Below are 18074 nucleotides of genomic sequence, written 5' to 3'. Positions count from 1 at the left end.
CAGCTGCTGCTTCCCCCCTCTACTAGACTTCTAAAGTTCAAGGTTGTAGCAGCTGAGCAGGCAAACCTTTGGAAGGATTAGCCCTGTGCAGCAGAGTGTCCATGCAGTTCAGCCCCCCCAAGGCTGCAAAATACTTTGCAGCAGCACACAATCAGCAGACTCCTTTCTCAGTAGCCTTTGCCCCCCCCCCTCCACTCTCTACCCTCTGCTTCCTATTTATGCGGATAATGTTGAGAGCCTGCTCTGCAAATGCCCACTGTAAAAAAAGGAAGTACCTTCAAAATGCTAAAATCTCAGTCTCTCTCTTCTCCCCCCTCCTGTTGATGGAATCTTCTGCTCTTGCTAAAAGGGATTTTCCCTCTCCAATTCAGTAGCACCTTGCAGATGGCATTGCTGTGGTGCCATATAATTGACAGGCTGTACCCACTTGTCAAATTTGTCCCATGAGACCAATCATGATAAGGATCTGGCCAAAGAGGTTTCTCCCCATCCCTGCTCTACAACAGCCCAGGATGATAGGCCAGGAAGTATTATTATCTCTGTTTTGCAAATGACGAGCTGTGTTGGAGGGACTGACGCACCTACCAGTAAGTCCATGACAATCCTCACTTCCAAACAACTTGTTTATTGAGCATTCATCCTGATCTGTTTGCAAAGAGGTTGCAAAGAGATGACCTTGCATCAAATAATTGCTGTTTCCCCATCACTTTCCTTATTGTTATAATCTGATTTTGCAGTAGTTCTGTTGTGCAAAAGTACCAAATTGGCATTAGTTTCAATGTGAATTTGGCATCATGTGATTGAATCCCACCCAAACAACAGTCTGTAAGGGCCGAGTGACAAGACTGAAACTAGGGACTTACTGCTTAATAGTTTCCTGGATGGCACTGTACTACACAAGGTCAGGCCTTATGCTGCAGTCCTACAGTCATTTAACTGAAGTTAATAGGACTTGCTTCTGAGTAAACATGGTTAGGACTGTGGTGTTAGTATGTCACTGTACCTATTCCATATCATCAACATCCTCTGTTATTATACAGGTATCTAATATGCACACATACACAATAGGCAATGTACAGGGTTTTGTTTTTTAAAGCATGTCTCAAAATCTTTAAAAAGCATAGCCTCTAAATCTCCCTATATACATAACAATGTAAGGCTGTTGATGATGTAGTTCATGTGGCTGTCAGGAGGTGAGGCAGGTGGACTTGGCGATCTGTTTAACCTGTTTGCCAAACCGCTCTGTGAAGCACCTTCCCCCATCCATTAAACGTGGCTGCATCGAGGTTTAATGGAGGGGAAGAGGAGGTGTGTCAGAAAACCACCCTCTGAAGGGGGTTCAGGTGAGCTGTGAGAAGGAGGGGATGGGCAAGGGGGGGTGAGGTGAAGAGAGGGAAGTTGCAGGATTGGCAAATGGGTTGGTGAGTGGAGCGAGGTGGGACTGCAGTATTAAAAAATATTTATGCTAAGTGATGTATAGGTTTCTCCAGGGAGATGTAGTGTTTCATGTTGAAATAAGACCAAGTATCTCAATGTTTCTCTCCCTCTCTCTCTCTCTCTCTCTCTCTCTCTCTCTCTCTCTCTGTGTGTGTGTGTATTTTTGTCCTTTGCAGCTTCCCATAATTCTCCCCCTTTGCTGAACAACAATACCTCCATCCTGACTTCTAGCCTGGCTCCTATTCCCCCTGCCCAAACGGTGGAGATGCCCCAGCCACGTCCCTTTCGTCTCGAATCTCTGGATTTCTCCTCTCCGTCAGCCAAGACAAAGCGCAAGAAAAGCCGGAACAACTTGAGTGGCGGCGACCCTCTCTGACTGCTGTGGTTGTTGGTCTGCTTGCCAGGCTAGTCAACATCTGGACACCCTTCCTTGACCCCCATTTTGGGGACCATAGCTGCTTTTCAAAGGGATCCATGGCTTTTCTTTCCCTTTTGGGGAGAGTGAAAGCAATTAAATGCTGCTTCCCACAGACGATAGTGTGGTCAGCCCTCCATGTTCAAGGCGAGGCTGATACCTCTCTCACAGTTGCCTATTCCTTTGCTGTTTTGTAGAGACCTTGCCTTTCAGTCTGCTCTCCCTCTCCCAATCATCAAAATGCACGGGCAGCAGGAGGCGAACTCAAACCCAGAACAGATGGATTAAGAATTCTTGGTGGTGGACCTTAAGATTATCCAAGTGTTGCCTTTTGCCTCCCTAATTTGTTGTAGGAAAGGACACTAGTGGGCATAATCTGGCAGAAAATCCCAAAGCCCATTTAATAGCCTGTAACATCACTGCCCTGCCTGTTTAGCTCAGGTTAGATCCTGACTCTGCTCTCATTTTGGATTTTGAGGGATTCTGAAGCAGACAGACAAGAGGAGAAGGGAGATCCATTCTACACTTAAGAGCAGAATAGTGGCTGAAGGGGGTTGAATTTTGAGTAGTTGAGAAGAACAGTGCTCAAAGCAGAACCGGCACAGTTTAAATTTATGCTGTGCTGGGTGGGAAATGCCTTCTGGGAGCTGCCCGCCTGTCAAGCAGCGTTCAAGGGGAGCTGAGAGGGCTGAGTAGGGCTGGGAAGCTCCACTGTCAATCTAGGCAGGGGGTCAGGGAGGGTATGTCTGCCCAGCTCACAATGCCTGGGCTTCCCCAGAAGCTGGACTCCAGAAGCTTCTCTCCTGCTCTTCACTCAGCAGCCCAGCATTTCATTGCAGCTCAGTTGCATCCCCATATAGGGTGTTGGAGGGGAGGATTGCGGGGGGGGGGGAGATAGACAGATTTCCCAGATCATTTCTCTTCTGCTCAGAAGGCACAGTACGGTTTTTCTACACCCCATTGTTCTTGGGGACATCATTAAATTAATTAATGTCACCTTCCAAAGCTCTTCAGTTTTACATTTTTAGCTAGAGCAATTTCTTGTCACTTCTGCAGCCTGAGATGACCTCAGTCCAGCAGGCACTTCCCTCCTCCTCCACCATAGCAAGAGAATACACTCTTACAACAGTTTCACTGCCACGTCTTAGCCACTGCTTTCTTCAAGCCCATTTCAAGATGGATGCCTCACCACAGAACGTGGGCTTTTGATGCTGCACAATAATTCACCAGCTTTGTGCACTAGATGAGAACAGTTGAAAACGGGAGTGGGAGTAAGAGTAGCACATTCATGTGAGAGTCAGATGTTAATTTAAGGTACTGCTCTCTGTCCATGTGTTAGTTGATTTCTTTGTTTTCACCTTTTATGTGAGCACAATAAACTGCCTGTTAATGAAACTTTAGCTTGGTTGCTCTATAGCCCATGTTGTTCTCCACTATCCATTCTCAATTTAATTGTAACCCTGGAAGGAAATGTGCCATAAACAGAGGACAGGGAAGAAGAGAATCTCTGCCAAGAATCTCTGCAAGCTTGGACCCCAAACGCTGGGGGTTCTGAATGACTTCCTGCCTTCTCCCTCCCAGTCCCTTATCTGGGATTAGCATGCAATATCTGCGCTTCCCTCATACCACGGATTCCTGGCAGGGGCCCTGAGGCGGGGGGGGGGGCGCAGAGCGGAGCGGATATTCTGCTGGTCTGTGCCTCAGCCCAATCAAGGAGCTTCAAGTACAGTGGGAGACTGTTGCATACCAGCGCCAGACTGCTGCATGTCAAGAGCTGCTGGGCTGTGGTCTCCATCGGGCCAAACGTAGATGCCATATTGTAGAACCCTGCTTGTGGTTAACGCTTAGCTGGAATGAAATATTCAACGCAGCAATAGAGAAATTAAAATAATAATTTATTTGTCAGACAAATAAATGAGAGGCACAGTGCTTTATGGTTACCAAGCTCTGGCCTGGGCTCCTGCCATTATGGCCAACACTTATATTCCCTCAGCCCAGCCTCCTTGCTCCTCCTTTGGCTGCCTCTGTCCAATCAGCCTGGTTGAAATTCCCATTGGCTGCTTGCTAGAACCAATCATAAAAGATACACCCATTTCATATTACCTTTTATGGGAGACAGAGAGTTATATGTTCTTCTATTTATAAATGGCAAACAAGTAGCCATTAACCTCGACAAGGCACCTTAATTACCAGATCACCTTTGCCCCCTTAATTCTAAAATAGAGCAGATGGCTAAAACAGATGGTGTCTAATTTTATTTTTAAACAGATGTCAGGGATCTTATGTTCACATTCTCACGCATCATCAATGAAAGATCTCTCTTTTTTTTTTGAGGTCTTTAAACAAAGGCCCGACAACCATATGTCAGGAGTGCTCGATGGCGTTTCCTGTCTGGCAGGGGGCTGGGCTCGTTTGCCCCTCTGGTCTCCTACAGCAATATGACTCTATGAAATAAGAATTTAACATTTCTTTCTTTCTAAATCCTTTGCATAATTACATTTAAGCCAATATATTTAATACATTAACATAAGTTAAAAAACTTCTTAAAGGGAAAGAAATCTTTTCAGAGTAAAAAGTCTCAAGGAACAGCTTAAAAACGGCTCTTTACTCTCTCTCTTGCTAGCCAGATGCTGTTTCCATTTTTGCAGCATTCCGTAATTTGTATGGACCTTTTGTTCCCAGCCTTTTTATGACCGCAATAAACCAGAGGCCTCTCTGGCCAAGAGTTTGCCAGCTGCCTGCTTGTTTCCTGCCTCAAAGAAACGTTTGTGGATTTTAAGCTAATTTTTAAGATACAACCTTGATCAAAATATAAGCCTTGACTTCCGGTCGGCGCCAGCGTTAATGGCGGTCCTTGCTTCGAGCTCCGAAGCAGGACTGCTCCACGAGTTCGGGTCTGACCCGCTACGGCGAGCGGGGGACCCCTAAAATCACAGGCGCTGAAGCCTGTGAACAAGGAGACTCGGTGGGCACCTTTGCGCCCCCCGGTACTGCGAAAGAGCCTTTTTAAAGGCTCCGGAGCGGCATCGGGAGTGAGCGCGGTGCTGAGAGTCGCTACCCAGCCCGTGGAGTGAAGCCGCATCGCCATCAACGGAGAGCGCCGATTCCTTCCTGAAACTACGGACCAACTATAATACCCGTGAGTAAGACTGATCTGAAAGATCGGACGGGACATTAAATCTTGACATTTGGCTGAAAACGGGAACGGCTTAAATTAAGGAAGTCTGCCTCCCCGAACTGCATGACAAATAAAGCAACGAAAGAATAAGCTGCACTTAAAAGGAAATTTTGTTCTTAACCTGTCTTAACCTGACATTGAACTTAAACTCCCCCCCATCAGGCAGGAGAAGGGGGGAGGAAATTGGACATTGTTAACCTGCATTTAAAATAAGCGGAAGGAAAAAAGTCTTTCACTGCCAAACCCCCCTGGATCGGGCTGCCTAAATAAGGCACCGGGAAAGTGAGCTGTCAGAATAATTTGGGATACAAAGTGGACTTTATTTGAAACAAAACTACGGGACTTTAGAGGAATTACTTTGTTGAACTTTTGGTTGAAACAAAGTAAGGTTTTACAGTTTGACTCTTGAACTTTTTTCATCGCTCTGTGTTTCCTTGTTTCTTTGTTTCCTATTTCCATTTGGACATAATTCAATGCTCCCTCTAGAGGGTTTAAAGGGAAACAGTTTCACTGAAGAAGAAACAGTGGGATTTTCCACTTGTAAACTTTTCCTGTGAGAATGACCTTGAGGACATGAGCGCCCCAGTGGATGAGATATCAACCAGATCCAAAGCAAAGCTTGCACAACAACAAAAAAGGGGCTCATTATCAGGAGCAACACCAGCTGCACAGGAAAAGACAACTACAGCGTCAATGGATTCTATGACACAGGCACTGCTTAAAATAAACCAGTCTTTGGAAGTACTGACAAAGCAGTCTGCAGAACTGACAAAGCAGTCTGCAGATAATTCTAAAAAACTGACAGAATTGACAGCAAGATTGGATTTGAATACAGCAACTGTGACATCTAATACAGACTCTATAAGAAAGCACAAAAACAAGAAGAATTGCGGAAAGTGCCAAAAGTACTGCTGAGGAGACAAGGCAAAAATTTATTCCAATTGCAAAAAAAGTGAATGAACATGATGCAACTCTGGCTTTAATGGAACTGCAGAGGAAGGAGAAAAATTTGAAATTGAGATTAGTTCCTGAAAGTGAGGGGGACAACCTTGTGGAATTCCTTACAGAGAACTTCGTGGAATTCTGGCAGGAGGAACTGGAAGTAGATGAAGAGATTGTAATAACCACAGCCTTTCGGCTGGGCAGGAGACAAGGCAAGAAACCAAGGGATTGTTTAATCACATTGAGATCTAAGGAAGAAAGAGATAGAATATTGAACCTACACTACCAAAAGGCACTGGTGATCCAAATTCTCAGACACAGATCTTCAAGGATATTCCTAAATACATTTTGGAGGTGAGAACCCTCTATAAAGATCTGGTTGACTTGCTTAAGAAAAATTCTATCCCATTCAGGTGGGAGTTTCCACAAGGACTGTCCTTCAACTTTAAAGGAAAAAAGATCAAAATAAGAACCATTCAAGATAAAGAACAGTTCTTGGAGAAATATTCAGAGGACCTGCAGAAAGGAACTGTAGGAGAAAAAGAAATAACTGACATTGCAAACCTATCATTTGGACTCACCTCAGTACCATCGGAGGAAGAACAAAAACTCGGAGCAGTTGGAGGAAAAGGTACCTAACAACAAAATGTCTCTGCAACTTCTGAGCTCGAACTGCAATGGTTTGAACCTTCCCCGAAAAAGACGCCAAGTTTTTCACATTTTGAAGAAAGAGCAATTAGACATAATATGTCTGCAAGAAACCCACATTGCCAGGATACACAGGAAATTATTGATAAATAAGAGACTGGGACGGGAATTTATTTCATCAGATAAAGTTAAGAAAAGAGGAGTGGTGATTTATGCAAAAGAAAAATTGGTTCCCAAAATGATCTTTAAAGATGAACAAGGAAGATACCTGGCAATTGAAATTCAAGGAGAAAAAGTTTTGATAGTAGGAGTTTATGCCCCAAATGAAGGGAAGGCCGAATTCTTTAAAAAGTTGCATGAGACTTTAATGGATTTTTTAGACTATAAAATCGTAATGATGGGAGATATGAACGGAGTTGTCTCCACAAACATGGACAAAGCACAGAGACAAGTGATCTCTAAGGAAGGAAGATTACCAAAGACCTTTTTTGAAATGACTGAAACTATGGACCTTATTGATATTTGGAGAACAAGGAACCCTCTTGAGAGAGAGGGAACTTTTTTCTCTGAAGCAAAAATGACATGGACAAGAATTGACCAAATTTGGGTTACTAGTAGCCTGGCGCCAAGAGTTAAAAAAACAGAAATCTGCCCAAAAACCTGCTCCGACCATAACGCGGTAAAGATGGAGATGAAACTGACAACAACTGGATCCTTCAGATGGAGAATGAATGACACCCTATTCAGAGATGAAGAGATCTATAAGAAGGCCCAAAAAACATTGAAAGATTATTTTGAGATAAATTTGAGAACAGATGTGGAGAAAAGAACAATTTGGGACGCTAGCAAGGCCGTGATGCGTGGCTTCCTAATTCAGCAGAACTCCATAAAGAGGAAAAAACAAAATGAGAAGAAAGAAAATTTTTTGGAGAAAATGAAAGAAGGAGAAAAGAAACAGAGATCTAAACCAAAGTCCCAAGAGATTTTGAGAGAAATAAAATGCTATCAGATGCAATATATGGAACTGATGAATCAAGAGATAGAATGGAAAATAAAGCAAATGAGACAAAAGACTTTTGAATCGGCAGACAAATGTGGGAAGCTTCTGTCATGGCAATTGAAAAAGAGGCAAAAATTGAACACTGTGACATGTCTTGAAGTGGATGGGAAAATTATCCACAAGCCGAATGAGATAAGTAATTGTTTTCAAAGTTTCTTTAAGAAATTGTACGCACAAGGGCCAGTAAATGAACAAGAAATAGAAGAATTTATTAAAAAATATGGACTACCAAAAATTTCAGAACAAAGCAAAATGATCCTGAACGAGAAAATTACAGCACAAGAAATAGAGGGTGCCATTCAGAATATGCAACTGGGGAAATCACCAGGACCAGATGGCTTGACTGCTAGATACTACAAAGCGTTGAAGGAATGGTTAATACAACCACTGAAGGATGTATGCAATGACATTTTGGAGGGGAAAAAGGCTCCCGAATTGTGGGAAGAGGCATTTATCTCACTTATACCGAAAACAGAGACTGAAAAGAACCAGGTCAGGAACTACCGCCCTATATCTTTACTGAATGTGGATTATAAAATTTATGCAGACATTCTGGCAAAAAGACTTAAAAGAGTGCTGTTAGGGGAGATTCACAAGGACCAGACAGGCTTTCTCCCAGGGAGACAGATGTCAGACAATGTGAGGAACATTATAGACATTTTGGAGTTATTAGAGGTGGATATTAACAGGAAAGCTGTTTTGATTTTTGTGGACGCGGAGAAAGCCTTTGACAACATTTGCTGGAGCTTTATGAAGAAGAATCTCCAAGGGATGGGGATAGGCCAAGGTTTTGAAAACGGTATAGGTGCAATATATTTTAAACAAAAAGCTAAGTTAATTGTAAACAATGTGGTAACGGAGGAAATACCAATAGAAAAAGGTACACGACAGGGATGCCCAATATCCCCTTTGCTTTTTATATCAGTCCTGGAGGTTTTGTTAAATATGATTAGAAGGGACCAGTTGGTTAAAGGTATTCAGGTCGGAGTCAAAAATTACAAGTTAAGGGCATTTGCAGATGACCTGGTGTTAACTTTGCAACAGCCAGACACTAGTACCAAAAGAGTATTAGAATTAATTGAGACTTTTGGTCAAGTAGCAGGATTTAAACTGAACAAACAGAAAACGAAAGTGTTGGGAAAAAAATTAACAATGGAAGAAAGGGAGAGATTTCAGAGTGAAACGGGGTTGGAAATAACAAAAAAAGTGAAATATCTGGGGGTGAACTTAACATCTAAGAATGTGAATTTATTTAAAGACAATTACGAAAAGTGCTGGACGGAAGTAAAAAAAGATTTAGAAATATGGTCTAGATTGAGACTTTCCTTGTTAGGCCGAATTGCTGTCATTAAAATGAATGTACTGCCTAGAATGTTATTTTTGTTTCAGACGTTACAGATTTTAGACAAGATGGACTGCTTCAAGAAGTGGCAGAAAGACATATCCAAATTTGTCTGGCAGGGCAAAAAACCCAGAAAAAAATTTAAGATTTTAACGGATGCAAAAGACAGAGGGGGCTTTGCCCTGCCGGACTTAAGACTCTACTATGAATCAGCAGCTTTTTGCTGGTTGAAACAATGGCTGCTTCTTGAAGATACAGACATTTTGGATTTGGAAGGGTATGGTAATAACTTCGGTTGGCATGCATATTTATGGTATGACAAGGTAAAGGTGTATAAAAGTTTCAAAAACCATATTGTCAGGAAAGCATTATATAATGTTTGGATTCGATACAAAGACTTGTTGGAAAGTAAAACCCCCAGGTGGTTGTCACCAATGGAAGCTAAGGCGGTGAAAAAACTTAATATGGACTCTAATTGGCCAAAATATTGTTAAATCCTAGAACAAGATGGTGAGAAGTTTAAACTTCAGAGTTATGAGAAACTAAAGTCCAAAGTTCGAGATTGGTTACATTACCGCCAGATAAATGAGACATTTAAGCAGGATAGGAAAATAGGATTTCAGAAGGAGAGGTCAAAGTTAGAAACAGAACTGTTAGAACCCAATACCAAAAATTTGTCTAGGATGTATAACTTGCTGTTGAAATGGAATACACAGGATGAAGCGGTGAAATCAGTTATGATTAAATGGGCACAGGATATCGGTCATGATATTATGTTTGCTGACTGGGAACAGTTATGGACCACTGGTGTTAAGTTCACGGCATGTAATGCCCTAAAAGAAAACATAATGAAAATGATCTACAGGTGGTACATGACCCCAGTCAAGCTTGCAAAAATTTACCATTTGCCCAATAACAAATGTTGGAAATGTAATGAGACTGAAGGTACTTTTTACCACCTTTGGTGGACCTGCCCAAAGATTAAAGCCTTTTGGGAAATGATCTATAATGAAATTAAGAAAGTCCTTAAATGGACCTTTCCTAAGAAACCTGAGGCTTTTCTCCTGGGCATGGTTGGCCAAATGGTGTCAAAAAAGGATAGGACTTTTTTTATGTATGCAACCACAGCAGCAAGAATTCTTTTGGCAAAGTATTGGAAGATGCAAGAACTACCTACTCTGGAAGAATGGCAGACAAAGGTGACAGACTTCATGGGATTGGCAGAGATGACCGGCAGAATCCGCGACCAGGAGAAAGAGACGGTGGAAGAGGACTGGAAGAAATTAAAAATATATCTTAAAAATTGTTGTAAAATTGAGGAGTGCTAGGATGTCAAGGGGTAAGAAGCAGAGAATTACAGCTGTAACTAATAAATTTAAGGAAATTTAATGAAAAGGAAGTTAATTAGATAAGTTGATTAAAGGGTTGCTAAAGAATTTTGGAATAAGGATGCAGCGAAAGGGAGGTATGGGGAAGTCGATATATGTTTAATGTTGTGTATGTTTTTGTTTTGTGATGTGTTTGTTTTTTATTATGTGTTTGAAAAATCAATAAAAATTTTATAAAAAAAACAAAAACAAAATATAAGCCTTGATTAAGATACAGGCTATGATCAAATGCCTCATTCCCCCCCCCTTTCAAGCTCAAGGACCTTCATCCCGTGTCCTTGATAGCTTGATCTTCATCATATTCCTGAGGTAAAGCTCTATATAGGGCCATGATATGAGGTAAAGTTTCATTTGAAATCATCTTGCTAATTGTACTTCTAAAACATGAGATGATACATGGCACCATACATAAAACCATTACTACTACTGTCAAGAAAAACAAGACAATAGTATCCCTTTGAGTCCCGCAACATTAGGTAACCAATTGGTGAGCCATCCCATATCCCATCCTTCCCATGTTTGTACTGGGACATGTGCTATACTCTCCACACGGATTGCCTCACCATTATCAGAAATGTTAAAGCAACAGGCATTCCCTGTCAAGTTCAAGACTTCACATAGGCCTCCCTGCCTGGCAAGTACATAGTCCATTCCCATTTTCAGCTGCAAAATGGCGGCTCTACTTTCATCCAACTGTTGTGCAATAAGTCTCAAACTCTGGGCCGTTGCATTGGTTACAAGTTCCACTACTGCTTGCAATCGAATTATTCTGTTTAGATTATAAATAGGATCCCGTGCCCCTTGTATGAGCTCATCAGGATTCCAGGAGGCAGGATCATAATAGGCTATAATGCGCTCTGGTGGCCAATCATCAGTATCGCTCCAACTTTGGGTACTTCCTCCTGCTATATGAGAAATATCAGCGTTTCTTTGTGTACGCTTGGCTGAACTAGTGGGCATAATCCACATTGGTGGTAATACCCATCCCAAGAAACAAGTCCCACTCCATTTGGAAGGGAGTTTCTTGTATGCCCATTCTCCACATATCCACCACAACCATCGGGGCTGAGGTTTTTGGTATGTAGAGTGCATAAGACGAAATATCAAAAGGGGTACAGAGTTCACAGTGCAGTATGTTAGATTGCCTTTTTCTGTCACAGTTATGTTCCACACCATTTTCCATGCATGAATAAAAGGAGGTGCACAGGGCAAGGTATTCAGAGTTCGATAGGTAGTACCGTTTGCCCAGGTTTGACTATTCTTAATATAATCCCAAGTATATTGGCAATGGGAAGAGCCTACCATGGTAGAATCAGCTGCATCTGATGATTTATGTACACAGAATTCCCCTTGCACAGGTATAACTCGTATTGGTTTAGTTGAGTTCCATCCGGGGAAATTCTGTACTTCTGTTTGGTGTGGCATTTCGCTTACCATACCAATGGCATTTAATGGTATCGGTAATAAGGGCATACCTCCCTCTGAATCATCTGGCCCAAGAGAGCAAACAAGGCAATTAGTCCTATTTGTAACCTTGGCTACCATCTCAGCTAAGCCTACCCACATATTGTGGTCATGGTGGAATCCATATGTGATGGGATAATGAGCTGCTTGTGCGTAAAAGCTTAATCCCTCTGGGGTTTGGCTGCTCAACCAAACCCAGGCACTAACGGAGCCCCCAAAGCATGGCTCCATCAGTCGCTGGTAGAATCTGACAGTGGGCGTCTAAGGAATTTACTCCAACATAAAAGCTGTTTGACGGACATGCGCCTTCGTGACTCTCTGCGTGACAGTTTCCGGCGAGGGGTGGGAGTTGCTAACGGGGGTCTTGATACCTCTGCACTATTCTCACTAGAAGTATCCCAGAGCCTTCCCTCCGATTCCCCTTCCGCTGGAACGCCTGCGCTCCCCCTGCTGGTTCCTGCTTCTGCTGTAGAGTCTCTCCTATTCTCCTGGAGCCTTTCCCCCATCTCTCTCTCTGATGGCAGTTCCCTGACACCATATTTAGCAAATTTGGTCAGATTCAAGGACCCTTCCCCTTCCCAAGGGATCAGGATTAATAATAAAATCATGTTGATGTCTAGTATATGCATTCCTTCCACAAAAGATTACCTTATTGTGATAGCAAAAAAATATTAGCCCCAATATAATTCCCCCAGTGACAGAAATGGGGAACCACCAAGACTAAAACATATATCCCGAGGATCCCCAATGAGTAATATCCCTGGTAATTGTTCCACAAGGAGGGGGGCAGTCAATCAATTGTATAAGAGAATCTTCCTGTTCACAGTCGCTGGTTCATATGCTCCTCAAGCTTCAGGCGTGCGCAGGTCAGCCAGCTTCCAGGTTGTGGCTGCAGCAGGCCGGTCGTCTAATGTTGCCCGTGATCTAGCCCGTTCCTGGTAGGGCTAGCTACAGGGGTTTTTGGAGAGAGTCAGTTTTAAAGGATTAGAGGGGTCACCTTTACACGTCCAACTGCCTTCGGACTTCTTCAAACGGGAGTGATGAATCCAGGGGGTCACCTCAGCTACCTTCACCGCTGTTGGAGTAGAGAGCAAGACGGTGTAAGGTCCACACCACTTAGGTGCAAGTGGATCGCGTTTCCACTCTTTCACCCATACGCTATTGCCAGCCTGGAACTGATGAATCGGCTCGGCAATGCTGCACGGCGTGCGCTCAAGGGCCCACCTGTTAAGAGAAACAAAAACACGGGAGAGAGATTGCACTTGTCCCTGTGTCACATGGTCTCCTATTTGTTTAAGGTCAGCTGGAATATCCTGAACAAAGGAGGGCGGCCTCCCATACAGGAGCTCAAAAGGTGACAACTTAAGTCTTTTTGTGGGTGCACACCGAACACGAAACAGTGTTATGGGTAACACATCTACCCATCCCAATCCCGTTTCCTGGGTTAATTTTGCCAATTGGGTTTTCAGAGTCCGATTCATTCTTTCAGTTTTCCCCGAACTCTGAGGCCTATATGCTGCATGCAGTCTCCATTTCACTTGTAGGACTCGACATACTTCTTGTACTACTTGATCAATGAACGCTGGCCCATTATCACTTCCAATGCATCTAGGTAATCCAAACCTCGGGATCAATTCAGTGAGGAGTCTCTTAGTTACCTCTCGTGCCTTTTCAGTTCGGGTGGGAAAAGCTTCAACCCATCCGGTAAGAGTATCTACAAACACAAGGAGATACTTGAATCCCTTAGAAGGGACCAGCTCTGTGAAGTCCACAATTAGGCTTTCCATGGGGACATATCCCACATGTTGGATTCCAGGAGGTTGTACCGGTCCCTGCCTGGGATTGTTTTTAGCACAAAGAACACATTTCTGGGAAATGCAAGTTGCTAATTGTGATAGATTAATAATATACAACTTCCGACTGAGACTCTCTCTGGTTGCAGTACCGCCAAGGTGAGTAGATTCATGATAATTTCTTACAATTGTGCCTGCTAGGTGATGAGGTACATAAATCCTATTGTCTGGCAGGATCATCCAACCGTCCTTCACAACCGCTCCTTCCTGTTCAGCCCACTTCCTCTCTTCTGGGGTATATTGAGGTTTAACTTCTTCTGGAACTACCTCTGGTATGAGGGCTGCTATAAATCCTCTCACAGGCTTTTGGGCTGCCTCTCGGGCTGCTTTGTCAGCAGCATGATTTCCTCTGGTTATTGGATCCCTTCCTCGTCCATGACCTTTGCAGTGCATTACAGCAATCTGTTCTGGAGCCCATACTGCCTCCAACAGGATTTCTACTTCAGGTCCATATTTCAAGGCCTTCCCGTGGGCTCCGATTAGACCTCTTTCTTTCCATAGAGCACCATGTGCATGCAGGGTTAAGAAGGCATATTTAGAATCAGTATAGATGTTTGCCTTACATCCGGCTGCCAATTGCAGAGCTCTAGTTAAACCTATAAGTTCAGCTTTTTGTGCTGAGGTGCCAGCAGGCAAAGCTTCAGCTTCCACAACTTCCTCATTGGTGACCACAGCATATCCTGCTCGTCTGGCACCTTCATGCAGGTAACTGCTACCATCAGTATAATATACAACATCTGGATTTTTCAATGGTTCATCTTTCAGATCGGGTCTACTGGAATAAACTTCATCCATTATTTGGAGACAATCATGTGATTCTTCATCATCTACCTCTGGTAGGGGCAGCAAAGTTGCTGGATTGAGCATATTCACTACTCGTAGATGAATCCTGGGATTTTCACACAATAGGCCTTGGTATCTAGCCATCCTTGGGTTCGTTAGCCAATAACTACCCTTATATTCCATGAGTGTCAGAACAGCATGAGGTACATTCACATACATCGTTTGGCCGAAGGTAAATTTATCAGCTTCTTTGACAAGGCTTGCAGTGGCCGCTACTGCCCTTAGGCATGGAGGCCATCCTTTTGCTACTGAGTCCAATTGTTTAGACAAATAAGCTACTGGGCGGTTCCAACTTCCTAATCTATGAGTCAGGACTGCTGCTGCAATTCCATTCTGTTCATGTACATACAGCTGAAAGGGTTTTTCCGAATTAGGCAGCCAGAGGGCTGGGGCCTCCATACATCGTTGTTTGATAACTAAAAAGGCTTGTTGCTGCTCAGGTCCCCATACAAATGGGTCCTTTTCTGCACCTCGAGTGCTTTCATGTGAGGTTTGGCCAGACTGCTGAAATCAGGTATCCATAGTCTACAAAACCCTGCTGTTCCCAGGAATCCTCTGAGTTGTTTCCTTGTGGTAGGTTCCTTGATAAGGCAAATAGCTTCTTTCCTCTCTGGTCTCAATGCTCGTTGTTGGTGTGAGATGTCAAAGCCCAAATATTTGACCTTTTCTAAACATAACTGTGCCTTTTTCTGGGAAACTCGGTAGCCAGCTTGCCAGAGCAAGTGGAGCAGTTCCTCTGTCCCTTCTTTACAGGTATCAAAATTCTTTGCCGCTAGTATAAGGTCATCTACATATTGCAGAACCACCTTTTCTCCAGGTATTGAGGGGTAACTTGTTAGATCCTTCGCCAAGGCAGTGCCAAATAAAGTTGGGGAATTTTTGAATCCCTGGGGCAATCTTGTCCAGGTTAGCTGGCCTTTTGTTCCTGTCAAAGGGTCTTCCCACTGGAAGGCAAATATAGGTTGGCTCTGTGGTGCCAGCCGGCAACAGAAGAATGCATCTTTCAAGTCCAATACAGTAAAAAATGTTGCTTCTGGTGGGATCAAACTCAGCAGGGTATATGGGTTTGGTACATTTGGGTGCAAGGTCTCGATAGCCTGGTTTACGAGCCTCAAGTCCTGTACTGGCCTGTATTCATCTGTCCCAGGTTTCCGAACAGGCAAAAGGGGTGTGTTCCATTCTGATTGGCAGGGCTTAAGCAGACCATATTTTAATAGGCGGTCCAAATGTTTCTGGATGCCCTCTGCTGCTCGCCAGGGTAAAGGATATTGCTTTACAGATACAGGGGTAGCCATAGGTTTTAGGGTTACTACAATTGGAGCTATATTCTTAGCCATTCCTGGTGGGCTATTTTCGGCCCATACTCCTGGTGGCACCTGTAGGGTTCGGAGGAGCTTGTTTAACTCTGTATCCAATGTGGGTTGGACTTGCAGGGCTGACATTAGGCGCCATGATTGTTCCTTAGGTACTGAGAGAGTAATTATTCCTGCTGCCTTTGATGGCAGTTTCATTTCTGGACCTTGAGGAGTGAAGGTGATTTGGGCCTGCAATTTGGACAGCATATCTCTACCTAAGAGAGGTATTGGACACTCAGGTATATACAAAAACTGATGGGTTAAACGATGTCCCCCAATCTGGCATTCCAAAGGTTGGAGGAAAGACCTCTTAGCTGACTGACCAGTGGCACTTTTAATGACTACACTTTTGGATGCCTTTTTCTGCAATAGTTCCGGGAGTACTGAGTATTCAGCCCCAGTATCAATCATAAAGTCTATTACTGTAAATGGCTCCCTAATTGAATCGTGACCGTGGGCTCCTGGAAGCCTAACTTTATGGAGTCCGGTCGTTCCTAGTCTTGGGTAAAATCCTCCTCTGCCAGTCCAATGAAATTGTCTCTACTCCGTCCTTGTCCAGGTCTCTGATATCTTCCATCTCGGATCATTCCCCGTCCCCGTCCCTGGTTTCTTGGGCCGGAGCCTGGGCCTGGGCCTGGGCGTACTTCTTCCAACCTCAGGGGTTCAGGACACTCCCGCTTCCAATTACCCTCCTTCTTGCAATTTGCACATTGATTCCTTCCCAGTGGTGGATTCCTTCCCCGCCCTCTCCCTCCATTTAAGGGGCGGTAGTCTTGCTTTACTGCTGTGGCTAGCATCACCATCTTTTCCTTCTGCCACTTCTTCTTCTCTTGCTTCTCAGCCTCATCCCTATTCCGATAAACTCGGCGTGCAATGGCCATAATTTGGCTCATCAGCATCCCTTCCCATCCTTCTGATTTCTGAATTTTCTTACGAATGTCAGAAGCGCACTGGGCCACAAAAGTAGCAGTAATCATTCTGCTGTTTTCAGGGGCTTCGGGTCAAAAGGAGTCCATATACGATAGGCTTCCTGCAGCCTCTCTAAAAAGTCTCCTGGACTCTCATTTGGTTTCTGTTCTACTTCTGAGACTTTAGACATATTAGTGGGCTTCTGGCATGCTCTGCGGATACCTTGCACAAGCGTCTGGCGGTAGGTGGTAAGCCTGGCCAGGTGAATTGCATTGTTTGGATCCCAGTCAGGATCTTCCAAGGGAAAGTTGTCTTGGAGATGACGGTCAATATTAAAAATATTTCCCACTCTGGCCTGCTCACGCAAATATATCTGTGCCTTTTCAATTATGTCTCTTCTTTCCTCAGTGGTGAACAGAGTATTCAGGAGTTGGCGGCAATCTGTCCAAGTAGGACTATGAGTATTTACTATTGAAGTCACCAAGTCCATCATAGCCTGAGGTTTTTCTGCGAAAGATGGGGTGTGTGTTTTCCAATTCATCAGATCCGTAGTTGTGAATGGAATGTACTGGAGGGTCGAAGTTCGAGGTGGCCTTGGTCCGGGTTGCCCGTTAACCAGCACAGGCTCTTCAAGTGCATCAAATACTCTTCTAAGAGGGGCTACTACGTGACCTTTCTTTTCGCTTTGCTCTAGGGGCCTCAAATCATAGGGGATGGTATCTGTCTCAAGGCGTTCTTTTAGCAGCTTTATACGCCTGGCTGTATTGCTTGCTGACCGATCAAGGTCTCCCTGTAACTTTTGTAATAGTTCTCTAGGACTAGGATGTACAGGGGTTTGGGGTGGGCAATCAGTTGTTCCACTAACGGAGACTGTACATGGAGGTCTACTGGGACTCACAGGTGGAATAACCACTTCTGCTTGGGCTTTATTATAAGACTCCAATGCCTCCTGAAGATATTTATCATAATCTATCAAGGAATCAAGTTCTGTGACTCCACCCCCATTATTCGTTCCACTTTCTTGCCTTGGGGTTACAACTGGTGGAGTGTTTGGATTAGGCTCCCTTCGATGTGGAGCATAGGGTGGAGGTGGAAGCACCCCTTCCTCTGGTCCCTCAAAATGGGTTTGAGTTTATTTGGCAAGATTCCTTTCCTAGCTTCGGCTTTTACAGCCAATAATTTGCATCGTTGGACTTTGTATTCCCTTATCCCTTATTTAATGTGCTCAGCCAATTTGCAT

The 18074-nt window shown here is 43.8% G+C and overlaps 1 protein-coding gene across 8 annotated transcripts in view; it reads left to right on the top strand.

Moving 5' to 3' along the window:
* Positions 1-3247, top strand: part of KIF17 (kinesin family member 17) — a 50317-nt gene extending 47070 nt beyond the window's left edge. For all 8 annotated transcript variants that reach the window (XM_081895212.1, XM_081895214.1, XM_081895217.1 and 5 more), the window contains one exon: positions 1614-3247. In XM_081895212.1, the coding sequence (XP_081751338.1) occupies positions 1614-1813 (200 nt within the window). In that variant the 3' untranslated portion in view covers positions 1814-3247. The remainder of the gene's footprint in view (positions 1-1613) is intronic.
* Positions 3248-18074: the final 14827 nt, after the last annotated feature.

This window comes from Podarcis melisellensis (assembly GCF_964234715.1).
Source record: "Podarcis melisellensis genome assembly, chromosome: 17".
NCBI classification, from domain to species: Eukaryota; Metazoa; Chordata; class Lepidosauria; order Squamata; family Lacertidae; genus Podarcis; species Podarcis melisellensis.
The sequence above is the reverse complement of the archived record's forward strand: the minus strand, read 5'-3'. Positions and strand labels throughout refer to the sequence as shown.